Source organism: Cynoglossus semilaevis, chromosome 6, assembly GCF_000523025.1.
Source record: "Cynoglossus semilaevis isolate Cse_v1.0 chromosome 6, Cse_v1.0, whole genome shotgun sequence".
Taxonomy (NCBI): domain Eukaryota; kingdom Metazoa; phylum Chordata; class Actinopteri; order Pleuronectiformes; family Cynoglossidae; genus Cynoglossus; species Cynoglossus semilaevis.
The window spans coordinates 8,526,592-8,542,286 of record NC_024312.1 but is presented as its reverse complement, the minus strand read 5'-3'; the positions used below and the strand labels follow the sequence as shown (position 1 = coordinate 8,542,286).

Here is a 15,695-nt window from a genome sequence, read left to right as displayed (position 1 = left end):
TCTCTCGGGTTTCAGCAGAGAAATCACTCTTTGCCTGGGAAGTTGGCTGAAGTCAGGGCAGGGGGAGGTGTGGTACTGTCTGTGCTCTACTGTACCACATGGACGGGACGTGGAGCTGCTGTGTGAAAATCATGCTTTCTTCTCTCTCTCTCATGCACTGGACATAAATGTGTCCAAAGACTGTGTGAAAATAACCGAGGACCAGTGACAACAGCCTGCAGACTCCTCCATGCTCCTCACCGGAGAGTACACACAAACAAATCTCTGCGCGCACACGAAAACCCCTGAAGTAAATTTAAATTAAATTATAGTAAATATTAAAGCACGGTATTACGGTAACAGCCAGGTTGGAGATCGCTGCTCCTGCCGCTGCTGTTGACATGACTCTGCACAGCCGCGACAACTGCAGGCACTGATCGATCGATCGACCGTGCAGCTCGCAGTTGCCAAAAAAGTTCACTTTTGGCCACTTTGACAATAACACGTCTGGGCGCTCACTGTGTCCACATCGTGGCGGAGCTGCTCAGCTCCTGCTGGTGGATTATAAGTCACCGGTGCTGCAATTGATTTCGTCTTGCAGTCTGAGTAAATGTGACATGTGTGACCGTATCAACCCCCCCTCGGTATGATCGGAGCTGTCAGTGAACACCATGCCTGAACACACACTCCACAGCCGAGCGGCACAGAGCCGCGCACAAACCCAAAGCCCTGTCATTGTGCTGGGGTTATTTTTGGACTGTTTGCCGTATTTCCGTGCACGCGCGGGGGCGATCTCAATCATTTTGAAGTTTGATTTATTTTATTTATTTATTTATTTATTTATTTGCACATAAAGCACCCTCGATCGGCGCGTTAGTCCTTCACGGAGGTTATTACATTAAAAAGACAAACACGCTGCGCTTACCTCTGTTGGTGCTGGAGCAGCTCTGCCTTCGAACCGGGGCTGAATGGTCCGCTTTTCGGAGCGTCTCCAGGTTTACCGGGGTTTCCCTGACAGGGGTAGCCGGCTCCGAGGCGCTGTTGCCCGGATCGCTCGCTGGATCTGGAGGGGACTCCATGTCGAAATTCAGATTGGCTGCTTTAAGTGGAGCTAAGACTTGAAACTAAGCCTTATATGCGTTGTGTGTGCTGCGACCCTTCGCCTCGCTATCTAATTTAGACTAGAAGTAAGAAATGAGAAATGCGAGTGTGTCTACAGGGGTGGGTGTGTGGGTCTGATTGTCCACTGGCAGCGCTAGTGAGAGCTTCAGTCATGCACACTGGGAAGGGAGAGCATGTCAATAGCCGAGGAATAGATGGAGGCCTGAGAGTCCCAGCCATATTTTTAAACAATTGGCAATAGTTTTATTATCATTTCAGCGGTGATAAAATTCCACTGTACATGATTTAATCGTAGAGTGTCAAACATTTTCCAGCTGATTGCCAAATTGATTTTGTTCCATTTTTTAACAATATTTTTGTTTTGAGCAACTTTTTGCCTAACATTGAGTGTTCCCTGCTTATTTTGTGCAGCATTTTTATTTTTATTTATGCTTGATCTGTTTTCAAGCTCCACTGTCTAACCATCAGATACAGTGTGGTGTTGTGATATTTGTACTTTAGTGTTGTTCATACCACTGTGGTATGATCAACTGGACCAGTAGGGGTCGATCACTAACCTGACCAACGTCCAGACAAACAGGAAAGTGAAATGAGGTTACAGTAAGTGTACACTGAGTATTTAGGTAATAGAGACATTTAGAACAGTTACCAAACTTCATAAATAACAACATGTACAGTACACCACATAGAGCAGCTTTCACAGCCACCATATAAGGTGTGGATATTCCAAAGCCTAGCTGTACATGATTAACTTTGAGTCTGTAAATGGTTGCTTTATGGATCAATGCAACTTTTTTAATAACATTTGAAGTTAACATTTCTGTTAATTCTGCTCAGACCTTTGGCTTTAGATTTAAATTTACACTCAGGGCATTTTAGCAATAATAACTAAAAGAGAAGCATCCTATTTTTAATTGGTACAAAAAATGTTTTGTTTTTTTTTTCGTCTGATAAATGCCTATATTTTAAGCTTGGTGATTGGTCAAATGATGTGTGTGATTTTTACAACTGAACACATTAGCTGACTATTTTAACCATTTACCTTGTGTGTTAGAAAATACAGTATAACACACTTCTACATACAGTACAGAATAATTTACTGTGTGACTCGTAGTAGAAAAAAACAATGTCCTACACAGTTTAAAGACACTGAACCTAGTTTCACAACAAAATATTTTTTTAGTCATCTTTAATGTCATGCTGCTCTATTTCGGAGTAACCTTTTACCCTTGCTCCAGATTCCCACTACTCTTTAGCCAAGTGGTGCTTTTAACATTTACAAACTTTATCATGTGTATTTTTAAATCTGCAACATTCAATACAATTCAACAAAATAATGTCATGTATGGTCAAAAATAATCATTTAAAAAATGTTTTATATCTATTAAAGAACACTTCACTGTCTATTTCCATCATAGCTTTTGCAGAAATGCATTTAGTGCAATGTGAAAATTCTAAATAAATTTCAAATGTTTTTCACTTGCATTAGTTGAAATGCCCAGGCCTTTTTTAGTGTAGAGACAGAAAGCCAAACTGTACCACATACTGTATACAGACCTAGTTCTACACTGTAACTCTGAATGGTAATAGTTTGATCACATTTATATTACTGATTTATTCATATCCTCATTTATTTTGCTTGCATGCTTAAATGTTTGCTCGTCACAAATATCTCCCAGGTCTAACACTGTTTCAGTATATTTTCTTTTGCATTTCATCAGCGTTGAAAAACATTTGCAAGTGTGTCCCCCTAAAGCTGCGGAGGCGCAGGAATTATTTATTAAACATATTTTTCAACTTTAGATGCACTTCCTGTCTGCCACGTACGGTTATCGTTGCATACTGTACAGAGCGGAGGCTACAGTGTGGCTCACAGGCCGATCATAAAGACTGGTTTTAAGGTCAAAGGATTTAAAGAAGGTTCATGTCATTGCCAACATCATTATTGTCATGATCCCAGCAGTAGTGGGGCTGATGAAACAACTCTCTGTAGCCTGTGTCTGTTTTTGAGTTTCTGTCTTTTTCCCTCTTCATTTGTGTTTCCTGTGAAAGTGAAAAATACAGGAAAAAAGGCAACTTTCAGAGCATGAGAGGTGACATCACACATCACTCTGTCTTCTGGCACCCACTGCTTGTTGCGCAGTGATTGCACACACCACGCTCTCTGCATGTGCTGTGATAAGCTGCGGCAGGCTGGGAGGAGGAGCCCCGCCCACTTCCACATGGTGCACGTGGACTTTGACATGGTCCTGCCCTCGCAGCACAGGACCAGGCGGCAGTGCTGCCGACAGAAATAGCTGTAATGAATACATGTCCCAGTGCCAGTAGCTGATAAACAGGACATCGGACGTTAGACGACCGAGACACCACCGCGCTTCTGTTGAATCGTGGTCATAAAAACACACAGGTCACGGGCTTCACTGAAACACCATCAGTTTCCCATAGAGTTCACCCTAAACTAATTTTCTGAAAGGTGTTCTTCAGATGTTTAAAACGTCTTTGCTGGTGACCTCAGCAATTGCAATTGCTTTATTCTGATTAGCTACAAATGTAAACGTGTTGGGGAGGAACATTGAAATGTTGTGTGTTTTATCAACAAAATATAGACAGGTTATCTCGGTTAGTCCTGATTAATCCACAGCTACCATGGGATTCATTGTTTGACAGTCGTGTTTTATACACTTATACAAAGATTTTTTTTTCTTGCATTGCATTTTTTAATATGAATTAAATGAAAAACGTCCATTCCAGTGCATTATCAAATCATCAGAAGTCGAGTTAAGTCCAGCTACTGTGGTTGATTCTAATGATTCAAATGCATCTCATTTATTTCCATATTCTTATTTATTTGCTACAACGTCACCAACCTACCGGACCAGAGCGTGATATAACTGCTGGAGCCTCGCAGCCTCACAGGCTGACATTCCTAGAGAAAGCCAGAAGGAATCTCTCACTGCCAAGCGAAGAGGCCAAGTTCCTTTCCTTCTGCTCAGCGTTAGCTCCTCCAAATTTCCCCGTAACCTCCTGACCCACTGCTATTTGACCGTGTGAACCCATCACTACATTCCACGCCTGTTGCATGTTCAGCATCAAAGCCAAAAGACTTGAGCAATCGGGATGTATCAGGACATGCAGAGACCCTCCTCTGAGAAACACAAATACTGAAACAGTACAAACCTTTTATAGTGTAAAATTTTCATTTTGGAAACATTTGCAAAATGTTTTGGCTTTTGTTCAAGCAATATCTTCTAACTGCAATTATGTCATTTGTGTTAGCTGATGTTAGCTAATAATAGTTGCTTATAAGAGTCTCATGACAACAAAAGACTTTTCCACTGTACTGTATATGACTTACTGCTCAACGAATGCTTCACAAGTGTTGCACATACAGAATGGCTGTATATATGTACATGTATTAGTGATGTTCTGTTTTCTGTCTGGTTAGCCGAAGGTGAATAAATAAATCAAAATGCCAGGAATTAATTGGTTTTAAAGTATTTGACAATTAAGCAACATTTGTTGTGCACAAATCATGATGTGAAATGGAGCGAATCTGTATGCAATTTAATTTTTAGTTTTAAAGTATGTCAACTCAGACTCCTTTTCTACAGTTTATTTCTGAATGTGTCTTCCGTAGAAAAACAGACTGGAAACTCCTCGGTTACACACACACACACACACTTGAACACTCAGGCAAAACGTACAAAATTATTTGAATGTCGACATTCTCCCGAAGGAGCCTGCAAATATTAATGACAGGAGTTAATTTTACTAATTATATCCAATGAAAAACAACATAAAAATCACACTTGGGTTCTTTTTTTTTTTTTCAATGCACTTTTACCCATAAGGCTCAAGGACACATTTGATGCTGCTGGATCTGGATTAATTTTTGATTTAAAATGAATTATGCTGCTGTCACATTGCTGAGCAGGGAAGGATGTGGTGGATGTGAAGCGAGTAGAGTAAGCATGCCTGCCTGTGTTTAAAAATGATTGATTAAGCTGACACCAACTCAGGGGTGCAACACTGCTCTATTTTTCTCCCTCATTATGTAAGGCTATATTTCAAATCAGGAGTGCACTGGAGGAAGACACCAGAGACACCAGACAGGACACCCTTCAAATAAAAAGTTTATCAGACAACAGCCAAGGAGACTGATGAGTTTCCCCTCTAATCTTGTCTTGGGAGTGGCAACAGTAAGGAAGAAGAAGTGTCTTTGTGGAGGGAGGGAAGAAGGGAGGGCTGTTTAACAGAATGCACAGGAAAAATATGTCTGACCAGTTTGGACAGAGGCACATTCCACACAGAACACTTCATTTTGGGTTAACGTTTGTTTTCAGGCTGAAACATTTGTGGAACAGTTTTTACTGGTGCTATAAGACAATTACATTTCTCTTTTCTATCTGATTATAAACACATGTTATTTAATTATATACATAAACACACATATATACTGTATATATGTATATATATACAGTATTTAAAAATATATGCGTGCATATATATGCAAATACACATATATACAGTATATATATACACTCTATATATACAGTATACTATATATATACACACACTCTCTCTATATATACAGAGATATATATCACAGTATATATATACTCTCTCTGTATATATACAGTATATATATATACACTCTCTCTTTCTCTCTCTCCCTCTCTCTCTATCTGTATATATATATATTTATATATATATATATATACACACACACACTCTGGGCCCAGTTATGTTCAATATGAGACAACCAGGATCAATAGCAAAAGTTGACAAGCCTTAATAATAGTAAGAGTAATAATAATAATAATATATTTGATTAGATATTATATGTTTGCTTTGATTTTAAAATCATCTCTTTTTGATGGTTTAAAAAACTCAATTAAACAGAGTGCAGCACAGCTCAGCCCTTGACGACGACGTAATGCTACAACTCGTCAAAGCTGCTGGAGACGTCAGAGAGACACGTCTGAACATGTCTCAGTCATTAAAACAAGAAACTATTTGAAATTTTAACATCTGTCTCGGAACTTTTTTGACCTTTGCTCTTAATAATTTAAACACATGCAGCATGAAATATTCACAGCATCAAATGTAATATGGCAAATATGGCACATTTGTTTCATGGGGGGTCGGGCGGGGGGTTACACATCTTTGTTGCCTTACAAATCGGACATCAGAACCTCACACCCAGCAAACAGGGGGTTCTTCATGCAGCCGTGAAGTGCAGAGTTCCAGAGTGTAATGAAAGAGACATATTAATGGCCTCTCACTTATTAATGCCTGGCAAATGAAGAGGCACACTCGCATTTTCAAACAGTTGACAGAATAAAGGGCCGACATGGGGGAAATGATTGTGTTTAGGATTCCTCCCTGACACACGAGGGCGTCAAGAGGGGGAACTGAGTGACATATTTCTGACAGTTCAAAGTCCTGAGTGATGTGATGTATGGCAACATTCTCCAGCACGGGGGCAGCAGCTCGTATATTTTCTCTTCCCTCTAAGAGTCTATGGATGTGCACACCCAGCAGCCACTTCTGCTGATGGCAGTAAGGCAGAAAGCATTGTTTCTATGTGATTTTACCGGTTTGAAGAACAACAAAGGAGTTTGCACTGTTGTTTAGCCGGGTCCCTCCTCTTCCTCAGAGACAACGGTAGCAACAGCACCACCTAGCAGCAGCCTGATCACAGTAAATCTTTGCCATAGTTGGAACTGAAGGGGATCAAATCATATCCTTCGTTATCATTAAATGTCGTTTCTGCCTCATTTTTTTTCTTTTCAAATTCAAATTCAATTGTCTGTGTAAATTCAAATTATACAGGCACTACAGTGGTTTTGATATTATTTATGAATGTCTGTGTAAATTCAAATTATACAGGCCACGGATTAAAGAGGCAGAACATGGCCAACGATTTTTCATCTTGCGTCTTACAAGCTTGAAAACACCACGGCCTGACTTGACAAGCTGCGCTTCAACATGACGCAATGGCCGTATTTATTCATTCATGTAAAAAGATCCGACGGCAGCAGAAAAATAAAGATCAGTGTGAGGGTGAAATGCTCTCTCTCTCTCTCTCTCTCTCTCTCTCTCTCTCTGTCAAAGCCAGAATTGACTCATGGCATGTGCATAGAGTTCATATGACTGGGGACCAGAATTATTTTCTCAGTTAAAAAATCAGAAGGTGAAAAATGGAGTGTTTATTTGTGCCTGACAGAAGTTAAGAGCTTCTCCCCGAGGCCTGCCGTCTCCCCACTGACCACAAGGCCGTCTTCTCTTCCCAGCATCTGCTCACCTTGTGAGATTACACCTTCACATCGGCTGCAGGAGCAGCGAAGACCACGACTTAACACACACTGATGTATTCTGGGGCTGGGTCTTTACTGTACATTTCTGCATGGCAAAAAAAAAAAAAAAAAATCTTACACACAAAAAGTTTTTGTTTGTGTGTGAGACGGTCTGATCCTGGAGTCCACACAAGTGCGAGGTCAGGGTTTTTGTGCTTGTGTAATTACAAGTGTAATTGCCACCAGATTCCGAGGTTTACTGCAGAGAAGTGAATGCTTCGTCCCATGAGATTATTGAAGAAACGTCTGCTGAAGGACTCTGAGATTTAAAGAGAAGGAAGAGCAACCTAATTAAGATAATCCTGTCTGGTTTTGGACTGTGGGAGCAAACCTGAGAGACCATGTTGCTGTAAGGCAAGAGCACTAACCACTCTTCCACTGTTTGGTCTTCTTAGTCAGGAAATCATGTGCACTGAAAGAGGAAAGAAGACGAAGATGATGATGCGAGGAGGAAAATAACAAAGTAGTAGAAGAAAAAATAGATGAGGACAACGATGACAGAGGAGAAGAAAACAAAGACCTGAAAATAACCAATTCTTGAGGAGCAGTGATTAGAGAACATTTGATGGCTGTCCAATACACCACAGTGAATCAAGCTAGGATTCGAACCCGTGTGTGAATGTATGAAAAGCCTGTTCCTCTTGACAAGAAGGCTGCCAAAAAGCTAAGCACATTATCATGACAGGTTTGCATTAAAAATTGAAAAAAATATATAAATATATAAGTGGTGGTGATTTTTTTCTGATGCACCAAATCTATTTTTTCAACTGTCTGAACGCGGCTTCCGTCTCATTTGTCGACTCTGCACATGTCACTCCGTCTCCTGCCTACGTGCACGGCTCAGGATGATAATTTTAGTTTTTATTTCCACAGGTGATTCAGACATTAAGTCGTCAGCATCAATTAAAGTTGCTCTCCTGCCGTGTTGTGTGTGTGTGTGTTTGGGGGAGGAGCTTGTCAGGAGAGTGAACCTGATGTGGGCGGGACGTACGATGTATCATATGCAGGAGGGTCTCCTCCTGTCTTCATTCATTGATGGGATTAACAGTATGTAATGGGTATGTTACTAAGTCCAAACAGCAAAATGTTGCTAACAATATTGAGCTAAACACTCGACAACAGCACGGTGATCCTGTGCCTATAAGATTAAAGGAGATGAAAGGAGACAGTCACACTCTGGCTGCCTGATCCTCTCTGTCAATCCATGCCCAGCCCACATCACTGTGCGGTCTCTGATGTTGGGCGGCTGCTAATTTAGCCTTTAGCTCCATGGTACCGTAAATCACAACACTCAGGAAGACAAATGTCAGAACACATGTTGCCAGACTGTGTCTTGCGCAGAAGATTCCTTTAATTGGGTGTGCAGGGACCGGGTCCAATCCCCAGCACTCCTCTCTTCTTCTTCCTCCTTCCTCACTCTCCCTCTCTCCTCGCCTCTCTCAACATACTAACAAAAGGCAGGCAGATGAAAAAGACAGCGCCAACCCATCCCTACTTTGTGCCATTATAGAACAGACACACCAGGGGTAAAGAGGTACGAGGCTGAACATCAAGCAGAGCTTTATATAACTTGCTTTTTATTCGCCCCCGTTTCATGTTTATTTTACTTCTTCAAGCCATCGCGGCTGATTGACACTGGTTTCCTGCCACAACAACCCTCATTCATCAAATCAGCTCACGGAGTTACAGTGATGGCTTCTGGATATATTTGTCTGAGTTTAGGAAAATGTGTAAAGAATCAAAAATGCTCTCCGAAGTATGTTCAATGTCATCTCGTCATCGGCGTTATGATTCCACCCTCTCCCTTCTCCCCTCACACGCGCTCTGAACTTCAGCAGAGGGAATGGAGATCATAAAGAATAGATATTCAAAGGCTGTAACACAGAAAGACTTTCCTCAAAGCCTGCCTGGCTCTGGATCCTCTGGGCTGGGGAGGGTTCAAATGTCCACACAGAGAAATCACAGGGCTCAAGTCAAGAGCAGTCACTTTAATTCTGTTCAATTTTTATCATTCACAATTTAGACGGCGTTCGCGTTTGAGAAGCAAATGATTAATACATCATTTGCCATCAGATCTGGAAGAGTGTACAAATGTAAAGAAAAAAAAAGAAGAAGAAAGAGAAATCCAATTTACAAACATTGAAATCCATCCTTGAAAATACCACGACCAGAGTACAGAATGTATATAAAAATATATACATATATATCAGAGTCTATAGAATCTTCAGTAATTAATCCAAATGGATCTTCCAAAAAAAAACCTCTTTCAATAATGTATGACATCATTTACAAAAAAAAAAAAAAATCCAAATAACTAAACAACCCAATATCCATGGTAAACTTCAACAAACATATTTTGAATTGTTGGATTGAAATTGTTATTTTCAATTTGTTTGTAATCATCTTTCCAACAACACTTTCAGACTTTCTTGGCTTCTCCCATTTTCTATTCTCACCCACACCAGCACCAACTATTACACACACACACGAACACACACACACCCAGCTCCCAACGGGCAGACTTGTAAAAAACAACATCCTGTGGTTTTTGTGAACAAAGTGTGATGAGATGTGATCACAAGTTTCACTGCAGATGCAGCCTGACTGCGACACACTCACCTCTGATCAAGTCTCTCAAAATGAGTAGATGCTGAGTCACGTCTTGGAGATTAAGTGAAGTTTTCCTCTGCTTGCCAAAGTCAAGCATCAGGACACCACCTTACATCTAAAAATGTGAGTTTCATAAATATATAGAAATATATTGTAAATGTATAAAATAGATATATATTTGACTGACTCAAATTGTAAGTCTGCTAAATGTATTGTAACGTTATATATATATGTATATATATACATATATATATACTGTATATATACAGGGACTTGAAGCTACAAACTGCTCATCTTCCTGTAAGATGCTTTTCTCCTAGATATAGATAATGAGTGAGAAGGTAAATAATAGTTAAAGACCAACACCGGTTCTTATTGATCAGTACATTTGTAAATTTGAAATTGCAAATTTCCACATTGTGTGATGGATAAAGGACTTCATAAAGCTGTGTTTCATAAAGTGTCGCCTCACTCTTAGATATTAGGAGATAAAATTAAACAAGATGAGACTGGAGCTAGAACTCCAACCTGGACAAATAATTTCCTACTGAATAGATTCAATATTTCCATCCCTGTTGTTAATGTTCAACATGTTTGTAGCAGTGGAGGAGGACACAGAGGACAAGCCTCCTGCAGTTGAGTGCCTCTGCTCATTGTCAAATATAAACAGAATTCAAACCTTGTAAGTTCACATGTTGGGCTTCGTAGCGACGAAACCCATGCTGTTCAAGAACACGTCATTGACGGCAAGGACAGGGACAATGTCATCCCTCGTCATCGTCATTGAACCAACAACTAGACTAGACACTAGAATCAAGTTATAATACGATGAGTATAATATAATACGGCCGAAAACATTTTCAGTATTGAAAAATGCAAACACAGTATTGTTTTGTGTGAATCTGTGATTTAAAAAAAAACTATTGTACTTTCAAATTTTAAAATTACTAGTCAGTAAAACATTAATAACAAAAGACTTTCAGTGTTTGAAAACTAAAACAACAAAGTGCAGCATAAATTCTGGCAGTCATAAAACAACGCCCGGACGTTAACTACTTTATTTTACCCATGTCCTCATAGCATTATAAAGTAATTACAGGTACTACATCCCACTGAGTGACAAATTACTGCGTAGCTCGGGCTTTCATACATCCTTAAAGAAAAAATTCATTATTACGGTTCTTCCTCTTAATGATTACATCTGAGAATACATCTGCAAAAATCAACACTTCAGAAGTCGACATCTGAGTGAGAACGTACAGCGACGGGAGCCAAAGCTTCCTCTTTTCCCGTGCTTTTCCCTAAGCCCAATTTGGAATGTTTGTCTTCGACAACAAAACGAGTCTCTGCTCCTTTCCCTATGTGAGTTTTCCCTCTGCCAGACCCCATAGTGAGCAGCAGGCACCTTTTATTGATCAACACAAAGTCCCAAATAAATGAGCGCGGAATGAGAGCCATGCTCCAGGGAGTTCCGTGGAGCTGGAGCGCCATAGGTTCCCATCAATTTTAATCACCCCGCTAATGAAGAGGCTCCTCTCTGTTGGGTGTCCATAACTCACGGTGCCAGAGTTACCTGCACCACCTCAATCAAATCATTTCTACACAGCTCGCTTCTCTTCACAACCCTAATGACCTTTTCAAAATAAACAATGCCTGCATTAAATGGGCTGAAAAATTGTGAGACGTGAATAGAAGAGTGGTGGAAAAGGAAACAAAATAGACCGTGTATTAAAAATGTTTTAGAGAATAGACGGAGAAAAGAGTGTGTTAATCAAGCTCATGCCAGAGCTCGCTCTCTCTCTCTCTCTCTCTCTCTCTCACACACACACACACACAGACTTACTCACGTACATTTTTTTGGAGGAGTTTCACATAAGAAAGAATGAGAAGAATGACTTTCAAGTCTTCTCTTCATTAGAGGTCGCCACGGCATCAATTCACAGAGTCATTTCGTACTTTATATATATATATATATATATATATACCGCACTTCTTGATGTACTCCCCAACACTGGGGTCAGGAGTAAGAACGCTGGGTGCAACGGTTGGGGACGGTTCCATTCATGTGACCCACATTTTTGTGGGTCGCAGGGGACTTTGGAACCAATCAGAGCAGTGTATGAGTGAGCGCGGGGTCCTTCCAGGACAGTGCCATGCACAGCCACATATTTAGACACACGACCATTCACACTCATACATATCCTTGAATCAGAGCGGACAGTTCACCTCACTGTGGTACAGGAGGACGCCATACAAACCACATCAGCGTCAGCAGGGGATTGAACCGGTGATCTACTTGCTGTAAGGCAAGCACATAAACCATCTACACACTGTGTGGCACCTGGTAGGCTTCAGTGTATAAAATAAAACGATGTATGATTATATATAGAATATTTAATTATACTGTTATATGTATTTGTATTTGTATACAAGTCTGAAGTACTACAGTACAACAGTTATCCGAAAAGACAAACTGTAACGGTAACTAGAACAAAGTAATTAAACTTATCAAATACAGAGAGCGTTCTCAGTGTTGTTTAGTATTTGACTGCTATATAAATATTTTGTTCATATATTACGTCAGGGTTTAATAAAGTGAAATTCTTCATGGGGTGTACGTTCACCACCTCACCATCTCCCTGAGTTGTTTCACCTGTTTCTAAAATGTTTGTACAGGTTTTTAGTCAGAGCAGAAATGCACATTCTTCCACAGATCCACAGATTTGGGTCGGATGTAACTTAGGTTTTTTTTTTCTCTCTCTCTCTCTCCTCCCGAGCGCTGTTTTGTTTGTTCACCGAAGTTATAAATGAGGCCCAAGGGCCTTCCTGCAGAGAAACTCCTGGTGCCACTATGGTTTGTAATCTTCTGCTCTCATCCTTTTCTCCCCTCCAAGTATTTCAGAAGTTCCTGCGACTCAGAACTCTGTGAACTAGTGTTTCATGTGCACACAAATGCACACGCTCATATTTTACTTCTCGTGACGTCCAAAATCTTTCTCCAGCATCTGCTCCGCTCACTGTAGGTAAGGGAAAAAATCCATCACCTTCCCCCTGGGTTTGCATAAGCTTCTCAAAGAGGTGAGTCACTGCCATTGGACTATTTGTTGCCACGTACTGGGATTGGACCCGTCGTCTTCAACTTTAAACAACCTCAAGGGCAATGAGAAGCCTTTAAAATTGCTTGTGTTTTTAAACATTTTTTTTTATTATTGTGAAAATTTGCAAACCTTTTCTTTTCTTTTTTTATAAAAAACACAAAGGTTGTGCAGTAACACAGAATAGAAAATGGAGATAATTACAAATGAAGCAAAAAAACAAACAAAAACAAAATCATTGGGTTGGAGTCGGCTCCGGCAAATTAAATTTACTGTGATAAACATCCTCCTCAATGGCAAACACTGTGGTTCAGATGGAACACATGTGGCACTCGGTGTGTGCGACTGCAGGAGTCGTGTGCACAAACTGCAGCCTGTGCACAGGCGGAGGTACGCCAGTGCCCCGAGTGGACGCAGGCATTGCTCTCATCTGTGCAACTGGCCTAAACGCTTCATATATTCAAATTAAGAGTGGATAACAACAGATCTAGTGTCTCTTTAAAGTAACAGTCGCAGACATTAGGGGATACCCACTTTTTTTTCTGCTAGTCTAGTTAAAACTTGACTTTTAAAACACATGCAAACAAGTTTCCTGACAGAAACCAAGCTGGACGCTTCCTATTTGTTCCCCAAGGGAAACTTGTTCTACGTGGCTGAAAAATAAGGCAGAGAGGGAATTTAAATGACAAAACCAAAATGTCTTCTTTTTTTTTACTCAGTTGTAGAAAGAAGGTCAGCTTTTACGAATAGCTGTGGTAAAATGTATTTGATAGGTGCTTTTGGTTTTGTTTTTTTAAAGGCACGTGTTAAGGAAATATCGGAAAATAATTTACCTCATTTTGTGACATTAATACAGTTAAACTCCTGACCTATCCATTTCTTATATACTGTGATGCGTTAAACTCCTGACCTCCAACTTAACTGATTGGTTAAGTTCTTATTTTGGTTCAGGGGCCGCATGCAATGATTAGACACAGACACAAATACTTCAGACTAGGAATTAAAAAAATTAAAAATTGGAAATTAGGATACTCTAAACCCTTATTTGTATTATCAGGACTGCTTTTAAGCGAATAGTTAGCTTATCTTAAGGAGTGATTTAATCCAACATGACATACTGTACCTATCCATTTCTTATATACTGTGATGTATATATGATTTTACCTATGCAGTGTGTGTCAATTCCAGGCCAACTGCTTGAGAGAGGGAGAAAAAAAACAGAGTTTCACCTTTGAAAAAGTTTCTTTAAGATGTATAGTTATTTTATCACTCCCAAAAGCATAGATGTGTTGGCAGACAAGGACAAAATATTACTTTCAGTATAGGTAAAATTGAAGAGTAATGTGCAGCAGAGGTAAGATAAATTCAGGCTGATGACTGAAGTTGTATGGCAGGCGCATCTGTCTGAAGACACACTGGTCATTATCGATCAAACTAAGGAACCTGTTGGAGCTGACTGAAGGTCACCTTAGCAGAATTCTGGATATTAATCATGGGGAGTGCACTCTCATTCACGGCTGGCAGTGCCATTAGCATCGCAGCGGCATTGTTTGGTAAAGACAACACAGCTCTTCATTGTAATTAACACAACAACGGAACGAATCCCATTCTGCCACAGCCACTATTGTTTCACTCTCAGCTCACTCATCTTTTCTGGATGGATCATGTGGCCACTCAGTCTGGTCCAAAAATGTCTCCAATGTGTTCCTGAAATGGTCTCTGAGAATTCTTTTTGGTTTTTTTTTCACAGCTTTTTTGGTACAATCACTGCCGATTCACAACATACAACTCTTTCAATCCTATTTTATTTACCAATCAACTACAATCACATGACATTTTTAAATTTTTTTAATTCAATTTTTGCTTACGTTTTCTTTATGTTTCATTTTCTTCACTAACTGTACATAAACAATCTTTTTCAAGCTGTGAAATCATAAAACCACGACACTGTTTACACATATTAAAAGCGAGTTCTTTTTTACAGTGGCTGTTACACATTTGCTTCCTCTGTGCATTGTATTTTTAAGTCTTGCATTGTCAAGCAACTGTGTCACAATAGGGAAATCTACCATGGATAATTAGCCGAGAACAAGGTGTGGAGAAGCCCTGGAGAGATTTAGCTTTTTCTCACACCAGCCTCTCAGCTTCGTCTTATTTTGCTTTTTGTAAACGACAGTGAATGTTCAGACGTGAGTACGGCCTATAATTAACAATGCATCGTAAGGCAACGCAAAGCGCTTTTCTCCCGTTCAGTGGCTTCAACGCACAGCACAATCACCGCCGTCCAATTATGAGTCGATCGTCTTCCAACACGAGCGCAGGAAAGCAACCTGCTCAACACCTGGCCTGGCTACAGAGAGCTGGAGTTATTTGCCCTTTGGTCTCTCCTGGTCTGTACTCGGAGTTGAGCTATGGGCTTCCTGAAGGTTCTGTGTGGTTGGGAGACATATGGCTTCGCCTGGTGTTATGTAACCCTCAACCCTCGCCATCTGCCCGGAGGCCCAGGTGTGCTGAGGATGCCAGCCTCCGA

General features: G+C 40.4%; 1 protein-coding gene across 1 annotated transcript in view; it reads right to left on the bottom strand.

Annotated features, from left to right (window-relative positions):
* The window catches only part of roraa (RAR-related orphan receptor A, paralog a), a 199,141-nt gene extending 197,603 nt beyond the window's left edge, over positions 1-1,538 (bottom strand). Inside the window, exon 1 of the mRNA XM_017033038.2 lies at positions 905-1,538. Coding sequence (XP_016888527.1) covers positions 905-1,058 — 154 coding nt within the window. The 5' untranslated portion in view covers positions 1,059-1,538. The remainder of the gene's footprint in view (positions 1-904) is intronic.
* Between the last annotated feature and the right edge of the window lie 14,157 nt (positions 1,539-15,695).